Genomic DNA, 22366 nt, shown 5'->3' with positions numbered 1-22366 from the left:
TTTAAGTTTTAATGTTGCTTCTTACTTTCAATTGAAAACATAGTTTTTTTTATTAATTTCTGACAGTTTTTCAAATCATACCAATAAATCCCCCACCTCCTATGAAAAATTCTACAGGAAAATTCTTCCCAGAAACTTCCTTTCCCAAAAAAGTATCCCTATGGACCCCCCCCCCCCGTAGAAAGTTCTCCCCAAAAATTTCCGTATATTTCCAATATTAAACACTATATGTAAACTATTGGCAAATTCCATAGCTCACAGTTCTTTCAGGGGCCGTGGGAGATCATGTCATAGACATAGGCATAGTTATTGGACCTTTCAACTATGCTGAACCAAATGGTTATCCCAAAACTTTGATCAAATGCCTTTAAGAAAAAAAGGGGCGTGGGAGGGGGACTAGACGCTTTCCAATCTTTTCGGTCACTTAAAAGCGGCAAAGTAACTTTAAATTTACGTTCGAATGAGCCCTCTCCCGACCTTCCAGGACTATTGGTTCGATACAAAAACCCAGGGGAAAAAAACAAACAAATAAACACGCATCCATGATCTTTCTTGAGCAAAAATATAATATTACACGTTTTTTATATATAAGAGCTTGAAACCGCTTAGGGGACTCAGATATACTGAATTTAATGGATGAAATCTGAAGATGATGGATTTTCATAAAGATCACTTGAATTTTTTGGGGGTTTTCCCCGCTTTTTCGAAATTCAAGCAAATCTTCGCAGGCTCGTAGCTTTCGATGGGTAATACTAAACTTAATAAATTTTATATATTTGGAATCAGTATAAAAAGCCAATTCTATTGACGCAAAAGTTGGTATCAAAATTCCTTTTTTTTAGAGTTTTGCTTACTATTGGGCCGAGTTGCTCCTTACTTACAGTTCGTTACCAAGATATGTTTAATTATGCAATAGAAAGCTTATGACGACTTATTTGTATTGACTTTTGTGACTTTTAGATTATTTTCTTGCTTTTTACAAAAACACAACGTTCTGTGGAACGTTGTCGTTTTTTCAATTACAAATCCGGTGCTTAACTGAATTATTATAATAGCCTCTACTTTAATCACGTACCCAATTTGAGACTTTTGGCATGTCACTAAGCTAAAATTTTAGATTTGATGTTACAGCTTTTCCAGGGCTTTTTTAACTTATTATTTTAAAGACGTTTTTTTATTCTTGGTTACTATGGGTCGTGGTTCATCCTACTAGGCTGCAGCTACCATTGCAACCAAGATGACGAAAACTCAGCCTGAAAACTATCGGTATAAAAATTCAACGAAGTTTCCGACATGCAAATATAACAATTGCATAGGCGATCTAAGCATGCCGTTATCAAGGTGGCAGCGATCGCTGCAATCTAGTGAAGAAAGAAGTTCAACCCATAGTATTTGGGTATAACATGGGTATAACATTTGGACAGAGGTCAACTACATTGGGTGAATTGAACTTTACTCTGTCAGATTTTAATAAATCATCATAGATAGAGTTCAGCCCAAATTCATCTGTATGCCGATTCAAAGCAATATTCTTGAATAAGATTTTTTTATTTCAAGAGTTTCACGAAAATTTGGCTTTAAACCCCGATCCCTAGAAATCAAAGAGACATTCTCGAACAATATAAAATGGCCTGGAAAATTTAAAATATGTTCTAAAAGGGCTGAAGTAAAATCTTCAGACTTAGAATCTTGCTTTAAAGCCAAATCTTCGGCTTTAAAGCAAGATTCTAAATCTGAAGATTGAAAACCCCATTCAGAAAAGTTACGGCCCCCCACCTTGAACAACGAGGAAAATCGGACAGCACAAATGCTGTTCTTGTCACATATCTCCACTTGCTAGAATCAGCTGCTTGGGGCCTTTGGCTTTCACAAATAGAGCATGACGCCACCTCTCTCTGTTCGCATAATTCAGCAGCTCAGGTTTTCAGCTCTCACACATTTGTTATCCTAGCGCCAAATTTGCAGGTTTTTTTTAGTTTACATCTTTCGAAAAAACCCCTACGTCCACGTCCAATCCTGATCTCACACTAGCCCCCCCCCCCCCCGCTCACACAAAAAAATTGAGAAAACTGCTTTCAAACTACCAGTTACTGTAGTGACTGCAGTTTGTATGGTCTATCAAAAGCTAAAGCTAGTGCGTCTCGACATACACCTTGACTAACACCCGTTTTCAGTTCATTTTCTCCGATCTTTTCTGACATCACCGTCAAACTTCGCGTTTCGTCTGTTTGGGAATTCGAACAATTTCACCGACGTACATCATCAACGGCATCTGTGACAAAAGCTTCTAGGTTTTTCGCTCCCATCATTTCTCACTTATTACTTGTTACTTCCCCGTCTTACCCTTTCTCCCCTTTTGTTTCCTGTTGCTTAACATATTTTTGTCTATTTTTAATATTTTGTTTATATTGACTTTTTTTTTTTTCTGTTCTGAGCAATTTTGCTGACGCGACATCCACCTCAATTAGACACATTAAAATCAGCTTTCCTGATATTTCAAAAATCCGGATTTTCCAAAGCTTATACAACTAGATGTTGACGCTCAACTAGATGTTGCTCAACTAGATGTTGAACTGCAACTTGGATATGTTCATGATTCAAAGAAGAAACAAGTCTTCAGAAGACTTCCTTTTCAAAGAAGAAAAAGAAGACTTCAAATCAATTGACAATCTGATGCTGATGATCATGCTATGCTCATGCTGATGCTCATCAATGCTGATGCTAATGATAATGATGCTGATGCTAATGATAACACAATGAAGGATTTGACACTCGGAACTTGCAATAGACGACTGCAAAATGGCGGAAACTCTGAAACGTGCCTATGAGAACATCGATGAAGTGGGTAGTCTATATGCATCTAACTGGGAGGTGCATCTATAGGTAATAGATGACTCTGGTGTTCGCTTTTCTTTAAAATAATTCTTGTCTGTCCATGGTAAACAGGGTTGTTGTGGATGATTCTGCAAAACTTCTGGGCACTACAACAGTTCGGTAACCACAACTGAAAAAAGAAGAGCAATTCTTCCAGCATCCTTTATCAAAAGGGTTTACTCGATTCCTATACTTTCCGGTCAAGTGCTCATGTGATGTTCTTCCTGTGACTACGAGGAATATATGAAATCCCAAGAATGAATACAGGGGTATAACTTGAACCACTATAATCCCTATTAAACCTATAGATACTATCATCGTCACTTCAATGAAATCTTCTAGGTGATTGAGAGCATATAGTAAGCAAAAACTAAAACATGTAGTCGTATATATTGCCAATGACGAAAGAAATAAGACAAAAATCCGATAGTTTCGTCGTCCAATACACTTGTTTAAGATCTTACAGTGGTGATCCAGTGTATCAACACATTTATTACAAACACTGCAATGAGAGCATCTTGGAGGCCTGTAAAAGCTACATTTGCGACACCATTTTACTTGAACGGCGACACCATTTAAATCGATTGTTTTAAAGGGAGGTTCACCATCCACTTCAACTGCACCAGTTTGTGCTTTTGTAACTGTGCCAGGGTCCATAAGCATAACCAGAAAAAAAGTTACTACTACAAGCAGAGCCGAAGTTCCCAGACAGACTGCGATTGACAGATTGGCAGAAGATAGATCGACCAAATACTGGCGGAAAAGGAAGAAGAAAAAGCATCCAGTTTCCCCCACAAAAAGAATAGAAAAGACAGTGACACAAATATATCTTTTTACCAAATTCTTGTCAGATTTTTTTTTCCATGCTTTCAAACTTACTTCCAACATAAAGCCGTACGGTATGAAATTAGGATTCAGTTCCTTCGACTTCACTTCCAAAATTTCTTAGAAAATTTTTGTTTTTAAGAAAAAAAATGTTCTTAAGGAAACTTGTTCTTTAGAAAGAACAGAAAATTGCTGGTTTACCTGTGAATCTTTATGAAATTTAGGGTTTTCTAATCCTTGTATCAGTTCAATTATATTTTTGTGTACAAGATAAACCTGTCATTAACGTCATGGAAAAAAATTATGAAGCGTCGTTAACGTTCTCTCAGAATCAATTATTGCCAACCAGTCAGTACTAACCCATGAAAAAAATTTATTTCATTGTTGTTAAAATTGGGGCTGTAATTGTTCTACATAGGTCTTTGACAATGACAATTCGAACGGTGTACCTTTCGTATCGATTCGACAGCATTTTTAAGAGGTATCAGGCTCTTTTCAAATTCATGTAAATTATTTTCTAAATAACATTTTACTATTAAGACTAATCGAAGTATTAGTTACTATTCATGAATCGAGGTGATATCGCTATTTTTTTCTCACGTAAAATTTTAAATTTAAGTTTTCGGTTAGTCGGTTCATCTTTAAGTTTGGTTTAAGTTCAGTTTTAAGTTCGGTTAAGTTTTCGCTTCATTTTCAAGTTTTCGGTTAGTATTGGCCACAGTTCATCTTTACTCGGTTGCAGCCATTGCTGCTACCATGATAACGTAAACATCATAAGAAAGATTCCAAACTATCTCAGTGTATATTATGTATGATATTTGTGAAAGTGGAAGTGGGAATTTGTGGAAAAAAGGAATTGGACTTTGAAAAAAGAAATGGAAAATTGTGAAAGGGGGGAATTTGAGAGAGTAGGAAAGAAAGATAATTTCTATTAAAACAGCAAAAGAAAAACATCTCGAAAAGAGAAAAGTTATTTTGCGCAATTTTTTTCACATATATAAGAGTACCGGGACGCATACTATCCCCATTATCTTCGAGAAGATTAAAAAAAAATTCAATTATTTGTGAAGTAGCGTCCTTGAGCCTTTTACATAATACTTTCAATGCAACGTACAGAGTATCCGAAAAACTTACAAAAAAGCCTTACGTTTCCGTTGTGATATTGCTATTTATTGACACGGATAACATTTCTTAGGTTTAATTTTGTCAGCTTTTGCCTTATAGACCCGAAGGAAAAGTTATCATCCAAAGGAGTTCATGTTTTCATATTGAATCATATCTACTCTTTTTAAGCGAGCAACTGTGCACGACAATATATAGCACCGGGACTCCGGGCCCCGACAGGCTTGTATATATTTTAATACTACTACTACTACTAACAACTCACCGCAGCACCAAGCCGCCAGAGGCCAACACAGCTACGCACGCTCCTCCTCCACCCCAATCTATTCAAAGCCTCCCTTTTTACACCCGCCCACGAAGTTCCCATTCCTTTAAATCTTTCTTTATGACGTCCTCCCACCCCAGACGGGGACGAACTGCTTTCCGTTTAGCCCTAGATGGTTGGCCGAAAAGAACAATCTTCGGCAATCTGTCATCCTTCATCCGCACAACGTGCCCTAGCCACCTCAACCTTTCTTTCATTATAGCCTTAGAGAGCGGTATTGAACCATATTTTTCGTATAGCCTATTGTTTGAAATACGGTCAGTCAGCCATTCTCTAATTATGCATTAGTATAATTATCGCGTTATTCTTTAAATTAAGTCCTGAGATGTCAAATTAGCAAATTCAATTGAGTTAAGAAAGTTTGGCGTGAATTAAATTCCTCTTTCCTGTTAATGCATTAAAGAATCCATTTTGTAGGATTCGTTTTCTCCTGGGAATAGTTGTGATTCTTCCTGTTGCTTTTCTTCTAACCGCTTATTTCTTTTACTATTCCACGTGATCATCCCTGTCAAAATCCTTCCAACCGCAAAACTCTGTCCATTATTTTCATTTGGGATATGTTGTGATGCTTGCTGTCACATGCCTTCTAGGCGAAGATCTAGTTGCGCTTCATTTTTGTACGTCATTACCTCGAACATTTTTCCATGCCTTTTGTTTTACCTGTTCGGATTCATTAATTACTGTGTTATTCTTTCTTTTTAAGTCACATTTTCATTTGCAGTTCAATGTGGTTTTTCCCGTTTCTTGTTCGATTTCTTTTTCTTTAGATGTTCAGAGGCATTTGTCATCTTGTGTAATTTTGCACGTGTCACAGATAATAGAAACCAATTACTTCTTCCTGTTTCTTCACAGACTCGTACACGTTAAACTAACACGTTCCTTCAGTCGATTGTAATTTTGTATTATCTTCTGACCAACGATTTCGCTGTGCAACACTTTTGCTTGCAATTCTTTATTATTTTTGCTGGTTCTTGTTCTATGCCTTTTTCTTTAGCTGTTTGGAGTCATTTGTCATTTTTTGGGAAACCAGCCTCGGACCAAACTGACCACTCGTCAATGATCTTTCGCACATCCATGGACAATCCATTCGGACTTATTTACTGGTAACCCAATGCAATGTACGAGGTCTCCAAACTATATTTGAGCAGCTCCTATATTTGATGAGCTCCATAAAACCATATATTATGTGCATTATTGAGACGAATCTCGACCATAAGATACAGAGCAGAGGTTGCCATACAGGGGTGCACGCACCTTAGACGAGACCGAGTACACACTGATGGTGCAAAATATGGAAGAGGAGGAGGAGAAGTGTTTCCTTTATATACAGGATCACATGCCATACTCATGTCTGAAACTCCCAAACTCAGCAGGTAAAGAAACTATATGGGTTAGGGTGACCCTTTCAAATAAGTTTGCGATCATTGGGACTATAACCCCCTAACCTTCCAGATCAGTAGCTACCTTGAAATTTCCCTTGATTACATTCGGGGTGAATACGCAAAGTTGGCCCTTACTCTTCATGGAGATTGCAAAGTCCATCATAGCATATGACTCCGTAGCAAAAACATTTATAAGGAGCGGTTAAACTTGCATAATCTATCCCTTTTGTATGGGCTTGAACAACTGGTTGAATTCAATATCTGTCATAACCCAAACGGATTATCTTGTCTTGATCTATTTCTTACGGATCAACTGGATTCCTTTAAGGTTGACACTCAAACATTCACAAGTGATCATGTAGCCGCTCTTGCACGTAGAAATCTTCATATTGCTCCCCTCTATAAAGCACGGGCGACAAATCCGGCAGTACGTGAGGGGAGATTAGGATGGATAAGGATATTCACTTGCTTCTCAGCAATCCTCCTCCATGAAGGTCTCAAGAAAGCCGCAGAAAGGTGCCATCAGGCGCAGATCGAATGTATCGCAGTTACATCCCATCCCATCGGATCCAGGTATCAAGGAAGGACAAACCTTTGTTCAATATTAACTGCAAAGAGCTATCAGAGCAAAACAAAAGATACACAAGCGATGGCTACTCTCAACAAGCGAAAAGGACAGATTTGATATAAGAAAAATCCGTAATGACAAAGTTCACACAATTCGGCAATCACGGGTGCAGTACAAAGAAAAATTCCATTCAAAGCTGCAAAATGCCTCTGCCAAGAGCTGGTGGAGGGTTGTCAATGATACATTACCGTCACCTAAAGGAATTTCAATTCCTTCCCTAAAAATTCGCAATGGGATTACTGTCCAAAACCCTCAGGCAAAGACTGAGGCTCTTGCCAAGGCGTCTGCCAAATTCTCAAATCAGGAAGATAACGGTAAAAAAGTTCCCGATTTCCCTCATCGAGCCGATACTCTTCTTGATCACGTGAACTATTTCACCCTCAAGGTCTTGGTTGGACTTTTGTCATCACTTTTCCGGCCGTGTTTTTTCTCTAGAACCGATCCACATAAATGGAAATCTGCCAATTTCATTCCTATGCCTAAACCAGAAGGCGATACAATGAGAGAAGGCTCATATAGGCCAATCAGCCTCCTCATCTGCATTGGTAAAATTTTCGAAAAGGTTTCAAATCATTCACTTTATCAGTATCTGGAGTCAAATAAACTTTTCTGTGACCACAAACATGGATTCCACTGGAAGCATTCAACGCTTCGCTGATTAATGGCCCAGTACCAGGAGTGGATGGAACTTCTGGCAAAAAGATACAACATCAGGCTATTATCATTTGTCATTACTGATGCTTTCGACTGAGTATGGCGCCGTGGCCTTCTGAAAAAAATTTACACTTATGGTGTCAGAAGACGACTGTTAAAGGTGATTGAAAGCTTTCTTTCTGATCGTTCATTGTGGGTTTTCTCTTGACAAATCCACCTCCCTCAAATATCCAATAAAGGCAGGGGCACCCCAGGGTAGATCTACACTTTTCATTCTTCACTTATACGACATGGGAGATAACCTTGCAAGCCCTATGCGTCACTTTGCCAATAACACCACTACATATTTAATCATTACAAAAAATGGAGTCCCTGTCAAAGTCTCCCCGCCACTGTAGACAGATCTTTTGGAAATTGAAAGGTGGTCTGATCACTTGATGGTCAGATTCAATGCATGAAAAACAAAAGAGCTGATGATCTCCCGATGAAAAGTACCAGGCATACGCCCCAACTTCATCTTCTAGAACGAAGCTATAAAGAAAGTCAACAAAATCCGTCTCGTTGGAAACCACTTCTCAACGAACCTCTCTTGGAATAACTACTTCGATCGGGTAAGAACCTCCTGAGAAAGAAAGCTGTGGATAACTCTTAGCTGCAAAAAACCTTCAACTGCTTCGCTCCATCATCCCACTTTGCAAGTCATGCATCAGACCCATTACTGAGTATGGATGCCCGCTGTATACTGGCTCTCCAAAAACGTTTCTTGCACTAATCCAAAAGATCCAAAATAAAGTAAAAGGGCAGGTTCCCCATAACAAATGTTTCGATGAATGTTTTCTACAAGCCTCCTTCTCTAGAGCTTCCTCGTATTGCGTCAACTGCCTAGCCAACAAGACAAACATGAAGGCAAACACATCGGCCCTATTATCTTGATGTTGGCAAGCCAAGAACAGAGTAGTTAAATAGCAGCTTCATCGTCTTTACGCTTCAATCTAGAATGATCTTTAACAGAAAGTTATCCCAAAAGTTTTTCTGTTGATTCTTTCGAAAGACGAATCAATAATCATCTAAAAGCCTTAATAAAAGATTAGCAGCAAATCAGATATTCAATCATAGCTGGCACTACAAACTGAAGTAAAAAATTGTTAACAATTGGCAAATTGTTGAAACTACAACCACTTCCCCAGAGGCTATGTAGAGTCATATCATCATATCATATTTACTCAGGTGCATCAATAAAAAGAATAATCTTTGGGCGGAATACCGTAATCTACCAAATGTAGCTAGCCTGCGGAGTTATAAAATTTATAAGAAATGCCTACGCTCAGTTCTCAGAAAAGCTAAAAGAGATTACTTTAATCAAAGGCTAGCCGAAAGTGGGAAGGATTGAAGGAAAGTATGGAAGACAGCCAATTCAGTGTTACGACCGAATAACCAACAGCATGAACTACCATCCAAAATTACGCTTGATGGAGAAACCTTTACTGAACCAGCACAAGTTGCAAAAGCTCTTTGTACCTTCTTCGCCAAAATTGGAGAAAAAACGGCTAACACAGTGCTACCCCCAGAAAATCCTACAAGGATTTTTGGGCCCAGCGTGTGTCAAATCGATGGCACTCATTCCTGTAACTGCGGCGGACGTTTCGATGATTGTCAAAGGCTTGAGGGAAGCATCTGCCTCTGGATTCGACCACGTCCATACTAAACTGTTGAAAGCAGTATTGCCGTCCGTACTACTACCTTTAACACATTTGGTAAAACTCTCTTTGGAGACAGGATTGTTTCCATTACTTGTCAAGAAGGCAGGAGTAGTTCTCCTCCGCAAAGATGGCCCTCAAGATGACCCGTCTAACTTTCGACCCATCTCTATTCTTTCGGTGTTTTCCAAAGTGTTTGAAAAACCTATGAAGAACCAACTTTACTCTTTTCTGGAAGCTAAGGGACTCCTTAACCAACGCCAATTTGGATTCAGACCTGGAAACTCGACGGAAGATGCCCTGGCATCACTAAGCCTATTCATTAATAAAGCACTTGACCTGGGACTTGTGCCAGCTGCTATTTTTCTTGACATAAAAAAAGCGTTCCGGTCTTACCTTAGTAGCCGACGTGTTTATACAGGAGAAGATCCGCTGAATGACACCGTTGTCAACTTCGGTGTGCCGCAAGGCTCAATCTTAGGCCCACTGTTATTCCTGGTTCATGTGGATGACCTAAGTTGCGTTCTGAGCCCTAACTCCAGGACTTCACAGTGCTGCAAGCTATGTTGCGACCTAGAAATTTCGAGCAACGATGATGAATCGGATGAACTTGTGGCGTTCGCGGATGACACTATAATGGCCTCCTGTGGCACCGACATGTCAGCTCTCCAGAGTAAATTTGAGGTCATCTTAGAAGAAACTTACATTTGGATGGATGACAATTGCTTCATAATAAATGTTGACAAATCTAGAGTTCTCTTCTTTTGAAGGATTTCACCTCTTTGCCCAGAAGGATCAGGAATAACGACCTCTCGAGGAACGATCAGACGACCGAAAACTGGCTATGCCAGGTACCTAGGTGTACTCCTTGATGAAAACTTATCCTTTGTACATCACATCCACGCTGTAGAGCTGAAGCTCTCCCGTAATCTTGGGATTATCAGGAAACTGAAAGACACATTCCCTCAAAAACCTTTCGTCTACTGTATAATGGACTTATCAAGCCTCTCTACAATATTGTGCGTCAATTTGGCAGTCAACCTTTACATCCCACCTGAAAAGGCTTGATTCAATGCACAAACATGCCCAGAAAATAATCGGAAATATTGACGATTTTCTTTCCCGTGAATCACTTTATCATGCTCAGTTATAGTTTTCAAATTTTTTCGAATTACTTCCTTCAGCATTCCACAGTCTATTCCAGTTGGTATCGGAACAACATACTAGGAACACGAGATCTGCCTCAAACCTTCTGGTGAGACGAACACCTACAGTACGGTCAGATTTGCGCGAAAGTGTGGAACATGCTTCCACAAGAGCTGAGATGTAGGAACTCCCTTGGGTCTTTTAAAAATAATCTGAAAAAATATCTTATTCAATGTTCAATAAACAGACTTTATTAATAATTGAGATTTTTTTTTTTTTATTATTATCATTATTATTTCGGTTTTTTTTTTTTTTTTTTTTTTTTTTTTTTTTTTTTTTTTTTTATTATTATTATTATTATTTATTTATTGATTATTTTTTTGTAAGGTTAAGGTAGCTGTACTTTTGGGGAGGAAGGGGGAATCTCTTAGATAGTGATTTATATGGTTGAGGGATGTGGTTGTGTTGAGGAATAAAGCTAGAGGCGTAAAGCGTGATTAGGAGGAATCGTTATTTTTTTAAGGGACTCAACGTGCGTTTTTTTGCATATAGATGTTTATTTATTTTTATTTATTTCTATTTGTTTTAATTAAACCCGATTGAATAAAAAAAAAAATCCCCAGAGGCATGATTATTGGCCCTTTCAGCTATGCCTAATCAAGCAAATATCTCGAAATTTTTATCAGATTTCTTTGGAAAAGGGGGGGGGGGGCGTGGGAGGATGGCTAGTTCCCCTCCTATCTTTTTGGTCACTTAAAAGGATACTCGAACTTTCAATGACCGTTCAAATGAGCCCTTTCCCGACCTTCTAGGACCACTTGCTCGACAATAACCATCCGTGGGAACAACAACAATAAAATTTAAAAACAAAAAACATGCATCCAGTATCTTTCTTTTGGCATAAAATACAGAACTCCAAATTTTCACAGACAACTTTACAGAAAGGATGTCTGATATGCTGAATCTGATGGTGTAATTTTCATGAATATTGCTTGACTTTTTTAGAGTGTTTCCTCTTTTTTCGAGAATCAGGCAAATTTTCCCAGAGTAAAAATGAATTTTATGTTTCAAATAAGCATAAAAAACAGTTTTTTTATGTATACATTGTTGTAAAAATTCCGTCTTTAGAGCTTCGGTTACTACTATGCCGAGTCTCTCCTTTATTACAGTTCATTACCATGAACTTTTTAATAATAACAAGAACATGGCCAATCAGCCTTAATCTTGCAGAAAAAAAAAAATAAATAAAAATCGCTTAAAGTCTAAAATTAAAAAAATATTGTAAAACAAATTGTCCGTAGGCATTTCAGTAACAAAAAATTATTAAAAAAACGTTTTCCTTCATTCAAAAAATACATTTTAAAAATTTAAATAATTAATATAGGAAAAACATTGCTTCGAGTGCTGATTACAGTAGTAGGTTACCAAGTTAGAATATGAAGGTCATAAATTTATTTAAAAAAATAGATTTGGTCTAGGGTTCTTTCACACTACGCCGTAAAACCTTTCGCCCTTGCAAAACTTTATAGTCTATGTTACGGCATGTAAATTTACGCAGAATTTTTTTTTCGAAACATAGATATTGCTACACAGATTCGAAATCGACTTAGAACTTAGAACGTAACATAAGTTTTTACTACGACGGTCTAATACGAAGTGTACGATTACGATTGAACGTGGAAAAGAACCTAACCAACGTGAAGGTTACAGTTAAAGTAAGGTAGTCTTCTAATCTTGCGGAGTAAATTTTGTCTGTAACGTAGGTAGTGCTAAGTAGACTCGAAATCGTCTTAGAAGTTTAAGATAAGTTTTGATTATGGTATTAAAAAGTCGAAAATAGCAGTTACAAAACGTAATTTCTGAAAGGGTAATGAACAGATTTTGAAAACGAATTGAGAAACTTTTCCTAGAAAGCCGTTACCGCTTGATCAGAGCTTGAATCTCAATTCCACATTTTTAATTTTTAAATAGCTTGCTTATGATGATTGAGATGAGCTTAGACGATTATTTTGATGGTGTTATGGATTTTTACGTCAGCCTAGTGTGAAAGACCTTGTTTAAGAGTGAAAGATTATACTTAAAGCGACGTAACTTAACCACTTAGCATAGAAAATTACGTGAAATCATAAATCCGCCGAAGTTTTATGCTCCAAAATAGTCGAAGAAACAACTGATAAATCTTCTTATCAGTCATGGAATCTAGCAAAATAATCAATTTGGCTATCAAACAAAGCGTAACAATAGAAAAACACCTATGGTAAAAAAAAGGGAATAAGTTGGATACATAATGCCTTATTGCTTATGCCTTCACCTTAGACACTTTCAATGTCTAGCCTCAAAACCCCAAATGGAATGATGTTGAATAGTTTTTGTCAAGGCTTCTGTTTTTAACATACCATAAGACCCAAAAAGTTTTTGAAGGTCATCCTCAGTTGTATCATAGCAAAGATTACGGACAAAAATCCGTCCTGATTCCCCAACACTTTCCTCTTTTTCTAATTCTTTTTCTTTTTGATTCCACTCAGGCAATTCTTCCTCTTTCTCCTCATTGCTCTCCTCTTTGGATTTGACGTATTTTGTAACTGTGATGCGGTTTCCACCTAGAAACAAAAACAAACAAGCATATAAGTAACGAAATTGTCTTCTTTTTTTGGTATCCTGCCAAAAAAAGAATACCGTAAGTACAAAAATCCATTTTTACATCTAAGGTCATTGACAAAAGCCAAATTTATCTGGTTCTTAAGATAACGGAAAATATTCAATAAAAAAGACATACAACCAGTTTTGATTTTCATGCTACAATCCCCAGGTATAAAAAATACAAAATCTTTTTTCCTCCCTTTCCTTACACTGATAAGATTTTTAACATGAAAAATCCAAATATTCGGTGTAATCATTTTATTTCAACTGTCTAAATCTATTGTTTCATCCTTTATTTTCTATATTTTTGTCACTTTTTTATGCCCATACTAAAATAAGACTTCGGGTTAGCCTGGTTCGAACCGGTTTAGAACCGTGTCAAACCAGCTGGCTATCTCAGAGTTTGCATTCTCTGTTAATTTGGCCCTATTTGAGCCAAAATCAATATTCTACGGCACACAATGGCAGAAAACGGAACTCTGTTTTGATGCGATCTATTTCGTACTTAGATAAGGAACGACATTTTTCTTTGTTTCCATTCAAATGATCCCTCTCTCAATATTCTACTATCACCAGTTTGATGTGATAACTTGTCGAAAAAAAAACATCAGTATTACCTGAGTGACATACATACAAAAATATAATTTTCATCGTTGATCAAGAAAGGGAAGTTACTAGATATTTTCCCGAGAAATTGCTTACGGATTGTTTTGGGTACCCGGCTGACTGACCGTTTTTCAAGTAGTAGACTGTACGAAAAGTGTGGTTCAATCCCGCTTTCTAACATTATAATGAGAGAAAGGTTGAGATGGCTTGGGATTCAGCGGATGAAGGATGACAGATTGCCAAAAAGTTCATTAGGTCGTTAAATTGCCAAAGAAGCAGATCGTCCATGGTTGGGGTGGGAGGATGTTGTAAAGAAAGTTTCAGGGGAAACGGGAGCTTCTTGGGAAGATGCAAAGAGGGAAGCTTTGGATAGATTAGCATGGAGGAGGAGCATGCGTAGCTGTATTGGCCTAAGGCGGCTTGGTACGGCCGGGGTTTTTTAGTAGCAGTAGTAGTAAATCAAGAAAGGGGACCGTAAAAACTCCCTCCAAGGATTTCCGGGAATGGGGACAATTTCAAATGTATACTTTTTACTTTAACTGAGTTTCTTTTGAGGGTTTTCTTGGTCTTTTTCAAAAGTACGAATTATTTCTTCTCGCAATTGCAAATAGCTATTCACTTAGGCAATCATACTGTCAAATTAGTTTTACATGAATAACATTCGTCAGTAGACAATTTCTTTTAAAACCTCATTTTTGAAAGTCTTATACTAGGGGTCATTGTTTGATCTTTATAGTTGCAGCTACTGCTGCAACTATGAAATCTAAATATTTTAAAAAGTAATAAGACTTCTTCCCTCTCATATGCAAGATTGCCTATAACATTGATTACCGGTTGTTATATTTACACCAATTTTAGATTTTAATTTTTAGTGAGTTTATATTGGTAGCTAGTTATACTTAGTCACCGTTGAACTTTCACAAGACCTTATTCCACTCAATTGAGCTATTGCAATCGTTAACCATCTTTTCTAATATCTTTTTAAAGCTATCAGATTATTATATAGTCAAGTTTAAACGTATTCCATTAATAAATTAGTCAATATTCAGAAGTTTGGGACGTCAAAAAAGTTTATTCATTTCACTAGCTTTTTGTCCAGAACTATGAAGTCTTCTGCTGGGGCTATGAAAGTCTAGCTGGTGGCCGTTCAGCCTATAAGACAGCTGACCGGCCACCGTAAGCTTTCGGTTGGATTTCATTTGACACCAATCAAGGTTCCAAAATTTAGAACTTCTTATCCATATCAAATTACCCAAGATTCGTACTCGAATCTTGGAAATACTCGAATTACCCAAGATACGAATCAGATTGCCATATTGCCCTTCTTATCGATTAGGGGGCTTGACCCCCCCCCCAAAAAAATGTTTGTTTGTCCGACTCTTAATTTTCCTTAGGCCGTTTTTTCGATTTTTTTTCTTTTTTACATTTTCAAAGAAAAATAATAATAAAGAGAAAAACACGAAGAAAAAAAAATAGACACATATAATACTGAATTACATAGAAGTTGTACTTTAAATCAAATACTTCGAAAAATCTTTGCAGAGGTAGGTAAGCATCCAGCCTCGAACGATCCATGTCCAAATATACATATGCATGTCCAACAAATGGCTAGATTTACAATAAAATAAATGAAAAAAAAACGAATATTCTAAATAAAATTTCACAAAAATTTAAATATATATATATATATAGCCTGAAGGTTCTTTTAAAGTTCCCCCTCCCACGAGTGACATCAAAGGAGTGACGAACAAAACAAGAAAAAGAAACAAGAGAAATAGCCAAATGGTATGAACGACAAGAAAAAAAAAATCAAGAAAACATAGCAAAAATTTTGAGATTTCGGTGGAAGGGGAAAAGAAAGGAATATTAAAGAAAGGAATGTTACCTAGTATGCTTCTATTCTTGTTGAGAGCCAATTTGAATTCCTTTTCGTTAACGACGCCAATATACGCCACTCCTTTAACTTTTGGTGGCAGTCTTAGACTTTTTAATTTTATCGGCTTGAAAAATTTCTTAATGTCTTTCTTCTTTGCAGAAAAGGGTAAGCCCCTCACTAAAACATATCAATTGAACATATCAAACATAAAAAAAAACATATCGAACATTACAAAAAATACTACATTACTTCATCCGCCTTCAATTTTACCTCAAAATTTTCAGGCCAAACTTAGTAAAATTTTCATTTATAAACAAAATTAGTTTCAATTTATTAATTAATTAACCTTTGATTTTTAATTATCTTTTAGTTCATTATTTAAATTATCTGATTATTATTATTTATTTGAATTTCATTATTTTAATTATTATGAAACAATTTGTAATCCTTTAGTTTGTTTTTATTGTATTGGTTAATTAATAATTTATTAATTATTTTCATTTATTAACTACGCACTCTACTTTATCAATAAGATTTCTAATATTTCTGAAACCGGGACATATGCACCTTCTGTCCCTCCTCTAAAAACACCTCTGACGAGTCCTACCTAAAAATAATAATAATAATAATAATAAAAAAAAAAAAAAAAAAAAAAACTTGTCATTCCAATAGCTTTTAAGTAAGACGCTGTCTAATCACTCCAGTTTTAAAGTGGTAGGAAAGTGTCATAGGTCGTTGTACATACGATTGAGTTAATCGTACGATTGAGGAAGCCTCATACGATGTACATACGATTGAGGCTCCCTTTGCGCCGGGTGCCTTTTTGTAATCAAATAACTTTGACTTGGGAATTCTCAACCCACCCCCCGCCCCCATGAACAGCACACGTCCTCACAGCACTATCGCCCCATTTGTGTAGTACTCTCTAACACATTAACGTAAAATCAATTTATAAAGACAGCAATAAATTACCATTAAATTAAAATTAACTATATAAAATTAAATGAATAAACTAAATTTAAAAATACAACCAAATAGATTAATATTAACATTAAAATTTAAAAACAATCATCAACAAATCAGTTGAACTGCGTTAAGCACGGCATTGTAAAAATATAATTCCTTATTCTTTTATTTACTTTCCTTTTATTAAATTCCTTTTATTTACAGTAAAATAATTTGATAGTTTATATTTTTATTTTTAAGCACATTCCAAGACATGATATACTGCTGAAGATTACATTTTATAGTTTTATTTTTATGATTTATGCTGAATGTTATGTTCACCCGAATCTTAACACACACAAAAATTTTGTTTATTAGATATGTGTTTCTACATATGGACGAAAGAATTGGCCAACAATCGTTAGCAACCAATGGAAAGGCAAAGATATATCTTTAATGCGCGGGGAGGGGGGGGGGGGTTACCAAAAACTTGGCAAAACACATCAAAATTTATTTATATGCATTTTTGTTACCTATTTACGAGTCGAAAAAAATGCAGTGTGTGGGGGGGTTAAACCAGGTAACCCTTCTTCCTGGATATGGCCCTTTCCAAGATTTTTTTGGGGGATGGGGGTAAAAAACTAAAAACGCATCAAAACTTTATTTATATTCATTTTTGTTACGTTTTTACGAGTCGGACAAACCTTTCAGGCGGGAGTGAAACCCCCTACCCCTCCCCCCTCCTGGATACGGCCTTTTCCATGGATAGGATTATTTATTGAAAGCCTTTGCAGTTTTTTTGGAATTTTCTTTCTCAGTGTTGTTCTTTCTGCCTTTCATTCTTTTTTAGTTTTTCGTATTTTTATTCGTTCATTGAACTTCGGCGTAAGAAGGAAGTTATCATATTATTGTCAAAACACAAAATTTACATAAAAACAAACACAAGTCAAAATAAAAATAAAAAAAGGCGAGATACTAGATTTATCAAACAAATCTTTAAAGGCACCGAACTTTTTTTTTTTTACAGCTTACTATTACAGCAACTTGCTGAAAAGTAATTGCCATTGGTAATTTTCCATTGCCATTGGTAATTGCCATTGGTAAGAGTCTACAAAAGCAATAAACATGTAAACCGTCTTTCAGGTTCCCCAACGGTCAAACTGGTGTATCAATAACGTTGCGTCGATGTTGCATATTGACAGTGTAAAAAACAAACCAGCCTTAACGTCAGTGAACTAACTACATAAAACTAAATCTTGCGACAAAACAATACATTCTTGATTCAAAGTCATGTGGACATGGTCAGTTTTTCATAGGTACAGAATGACATAAAAGTTTAATACAGGCTATACGCTTGATCTGAAGATAAAATTCAAGATTTCTGGTTGTTATCTGTAACTCTCGGGCCTCTAAAGGGAGGGGAGCTGACCCATCCGCTCTTTTGATTTAAAATAATAAATCACCCAAAGGAGGGTCATACATGTATTAACTTCTTCTTTTTTCGTTGATAAAGGCTCCCCGACGTGGAGTCGAAATATTCGGATTTTTATTTATCTTAAAAAAACATTCCAAAGTTTTATTTATTTCTACTCGTTTTTTCTCTCTTAAATTTTGTAAAGGGTCATGGATCCCGAGCCCCCTAGATCCAATGTCTCCTATCCCAGCTTTACATGGGCAGACTGTACCTATTTTGACTCATTGGTGTGTAGGGATTATTCAGAGAGTGATCAAGGAATTATTGGGTGACTATCATATCAAAACACGGGCAGTAAAATGTAATCATATATTTCATCTGTGATATTTGATTTCTGTCAAATATGGTTTTAAGTGTTTTTGAAGATACTAATTATAAATATGGCAGCATAATTGCAATTCAACCCATACTTGCCAGTCCCCCTTGGACAAGAATCCCAAATTATGAAAATTTGGCTGAATGAAAAAATAGTCCCTTGAAAAAATGGCCATTTTATGAAAAAAATCCCCTTTTAAAAAACGGTTTTCTAGACAAATTCTTAGTAGAACAGAGGACATGTTATACTCTGGTGATACAAAATAATGCAAGTATTTTGGTCATAATAATTACAGGAGTGGAGCCTCTTCCCTCTCTAACTTTAAAGGCATGAATATTTGCACCTCTTATGATTCGTGGTTGGCTGTGGATCATTCTGGGAAGGGTACTTAACGCTCTGATAATTGTCACACTAAAACACGGTGAGTACATATTTTGGAGATGGTGCCCAATGAAGGGGCTTGAAGCCTGGTCCCTCCTCCTCCCCACCGTAAAAGTATATACATTTTGAACTTCTTTCGATCATTTAAGGATTATTCTTAGATGATCTAACAAACGACCTAAACCAAGAGGTAATGATCACGTATTTCATACTTTTGCAGATTTCCAAGCGCGTTTCTACTAATGTGAATATTGAAATATGTCAGTGCATAATCAAAACACAATAAGCACACATGGTATTAAAGGTTTACATTAGTGTTGGGCGATATCGGATATCAATATATCGGACCAAATATCGATATCGAAACGTAAATATCGATATCGAAAACGATATTATTTCGGCTTTTCCGGATATCTACCAGTGAAAGTCCAGCAGAAAAGATCCAACATAGAGAATTGTATCGCAAATGGCCGCGAAGAAGAATAACCTATTCAAGATACTGACTCATATATGAAGATATATAGCATGCACAACTGTATCCATAAGATGGCATAGCCCTTTCTCAAACTACGCTTAGTGAGTTTGGGCTCTCAGATGTTGCTGAGAGCCTCCAAAAGGCTTGGCTAGATAAAATACCGTCTAAGCTTATAGGCCCTGTTCAGATCACACTCTTCACGATTGCCAGGTACCTCAATCCGCGTCTCTAGAAATTGTATAGCTATTACCCTGACTATCTTCTCCAAGTTGAGAGTAAAATAGCTAAATACATGGATTGGGCCTTACTGGAATCTGTATCAGTAGATACAAGTGCAGAATCAAGAATCGAGCCGGTTTTTTGGGGATTAATCAAAAAAACTTTTTGCGCAAAATAAGTTTTTCAAAAATAAAGTAAAGAACTCCATTAAACCAAAAATGAACAAAAATAGAATCAAATAATCTACCAAGCATACAACTACCACAAATCAGTATTAATAAGTAAATGAAACCCAAAACAAACAGAAATTAAAGCAACTCAAACTCAAAAGGAGCAGAAATTAACCTGAGTAGGGTTCTAAACCCTATGATTTCTAAGAGCCAGAATATGATTTGTACTTTACTAAAAAAAATTCAAATGAATTTACTGAAAAAAATGTGCATTGTCAGTTAAATATACATATGCTGATATTTATTCCTTAAAATCTTAATTAATTTTTGACTTCTTAAAGTTATAAAAGTGAAAACATTCAAAAGAATTTTTTTCAGTAAAGTACAAATTATTCTGGCTCTTAGAAATCATAGGGTTTAGAACCCTACTCAGATTAATTTCTACTCGTTTTGAGTTTGACTTATTGTAATTTCTTTTTGTTTTGGTTTTCATTTATTTATTGATACTGATTTGTGGTAGTTGTATACTTGGTAGATTATTTGATTCTATTTTTGTTCATTTTTGGTTTAATGGAGTTCTTTTACTTTTTTTTGAAAAACTAATTTTGTGCAAATTTTTTTTTTATTAATTTCTGTTCCTTTTATAATAACATAGTCTTTTTCACGGAGAAAGAGTGAACCTCTTCTGAAGTTATTAAATAAAAAAAACAAGTTTTTTTTAACTGAAAGTAAGGAGCGACGTTAAAACTTAAAACGAGCAGAAATTATTCCGTATATGAAAGGGGCTGTCCCCTCCTCAACGCCTCGCTCTTTGCGCTAAAATTTTTCATTGTTAAAAAAATAGAGTTGTGCGAAGTCAAACTTTGGCGTAAAGAGCGAGCCGTTGAGGAGGGGACAGCCCCTTTCATATACGGAATAATTTCTGAATTCGTTTTAAGTTTTAACGTCGCTCCTTACTTTCAGTTAAAACACTTTTTTCTATTTAATTTTTGAACATTTTTGAATTAATGCAGGTTTTGATTTTGGTTCACCGTACATGAATAATTAAAACCAAATTTGCATATTAATTTTACTTTTATTTGATTAAATGGCTTTCTCGAAACCTGTTTTTACAACGTTTTTATTATTAATAAATATATGTAACTTACGAATTAACTTACGTAACGAACTTCTATATTCATATATTTTTAATACGTATACTAGAGGGTTCGTCCCCTAATCAATACCTCGCTCTCTACGCTAAAGTTCGAATTGTGTTCCAATTCTTTACAAATGACCCCTTAATCACAAAGGCCGTTAATTAGAATAAATAGCTCTTATGAAAGTACTAAAAAATCTTTGGCTTAAAGAGCGAGGTATTGACTAGGGGGTGAACCCAATCGTATACGTAATATTTTCTGTTCGTTTTAAGTTTTGATGTTGCTCCTTACTCTCAGTTGAAAAACTTATTTTTTTATTTATTTTCTGATCTTTTTTTTAATAATGCCGGGAAATCCGGCACCCCCTTCATAGCAATGTCTCTTCCCACATGAAAACTTCCTCCATGTAAAGATCCTCCAACATAACTCCAGACCCACCCAGCCCCCCCCCAACTACCAGAAAAAATGCCCCCTGAAGACGTCTGTATACTTCCCAATAACCAATACTATATGTAAACATTGGGTAAAGTTCATAACTTTCAGCCCTCCCCCCGGGGACTTTGGGGGATTAAGTTAATCCTAAAAGACATATTTCTCATATTTTCGACCATGCTGAAGAAAATGGCTATCTCAAAATTTTGATCGAGTGACTTTGGGAAAAAATGAGCGTGTATTTTTTGGTCACTTAAAAACGACACTAGAACTTTTAATTTCCGTTCCAACGAGCCCTCTCACGATATTCTAGGACTACTGGGTCGATACGATCACCCCTAGGAAAAAAATAAACACACATCCGTGATCTTTCTTTTGGCAAAAAGTATAAAATTCCACATTTTTGCAGATAGTAGCTTGAACCTTCTATAATAAGGTTCTCTGATACGCTGAATCTGATGGTGTGATTTTCTTTAAAATCCTAAAGCCTGTAGAGGGTGTTTCCCCCTGTTTTCGAAAATCAGGCGAATTTTCTCAGGCGCGTAACTTTGGTTGGGTAGGACTAAAACTGATGAAACTTATATATTTAAAATCAGCATTAAAATCTGATTCTTTTGATGTATCTATTGGTATCAAAATCCAGTTTTTTAGAGTTTCGGTTACTATTGAGCCGGGTCGCTCCTTACAGTTCGTTAACACGAATTGTTTGAAACAACCATCCCTTCCATAAAAACCTTTAATAACCCCTGGCCATAACTAACAACCCTTGCCCCTAGTCTCTGGGGTTTGTTTCAACCCCAAAAGTCTTTTTATATGATATTTGTACTATTTTGAAGAGAATGGCTATCTCAAAATTTCTATTAGACGCACTTGGGACAATATGACGTCAATGTAGGGGGGAGAGGGTAGCTGCCCTCTGATCATTATGACTCTTAAAAAGGGCACTAGAGCGTCTGATTACCAATCCAATGAGCCCCCTTTGAAGTTTATATGACCACACTTTCTATAAAAAAAAAACAGTATGTGGCCAGGGCAAAACT

The 22366-nt window shown here is 36.3% G+C and overlaps 1 protein-coding gene across 1 annotated transcript in view; it reads right to left on the bottom strand.

The window, feature by feature from the left end:
* LOC148947579 (putative RNA-binding protein 19) overlaps positions 1-22366 on the bottom strand; it is a 191742-nt gene that overhangs the window by 99697 nt on the left and 69679 nt on the right. Inside the window, exons 6-7 of the mRNA XM_089095315.1 lie at positions 15785-15952; positions 13050-13253 (exon numbers count right to left, since the gene is read on the bottom strand). Coding sequence (XP_088951441.1) covers positions 13050-13253; positions 15785-15952 — 372 coding nt within the window. The remainder of the gene's footprint in view (positions 1-13049; positions 13254-15784; positions 15953-22366) is intronic.

Source organism: Artemia sp. Qi Xiang Cuo, chromosome 10 (assembly GCF_049724085.1).
Source record: "Artemia sp. Qi Xiang Cuo chromosome 10, ASM4972408v1, whole genome shotgun sequence".
Lineage (NCBI taxonomy): Eukaryota > Metazoa > Arthropoda > Branchiopoda > Anostraca > Artemiidae > Artemia > Artemia sp. Qi Xiang Cuo.
The sequence above is the reverse complement of the archived record's forward strand: the minus strand, read 5'-3'. Positions and strand labels throughout refer to the sequence as shown.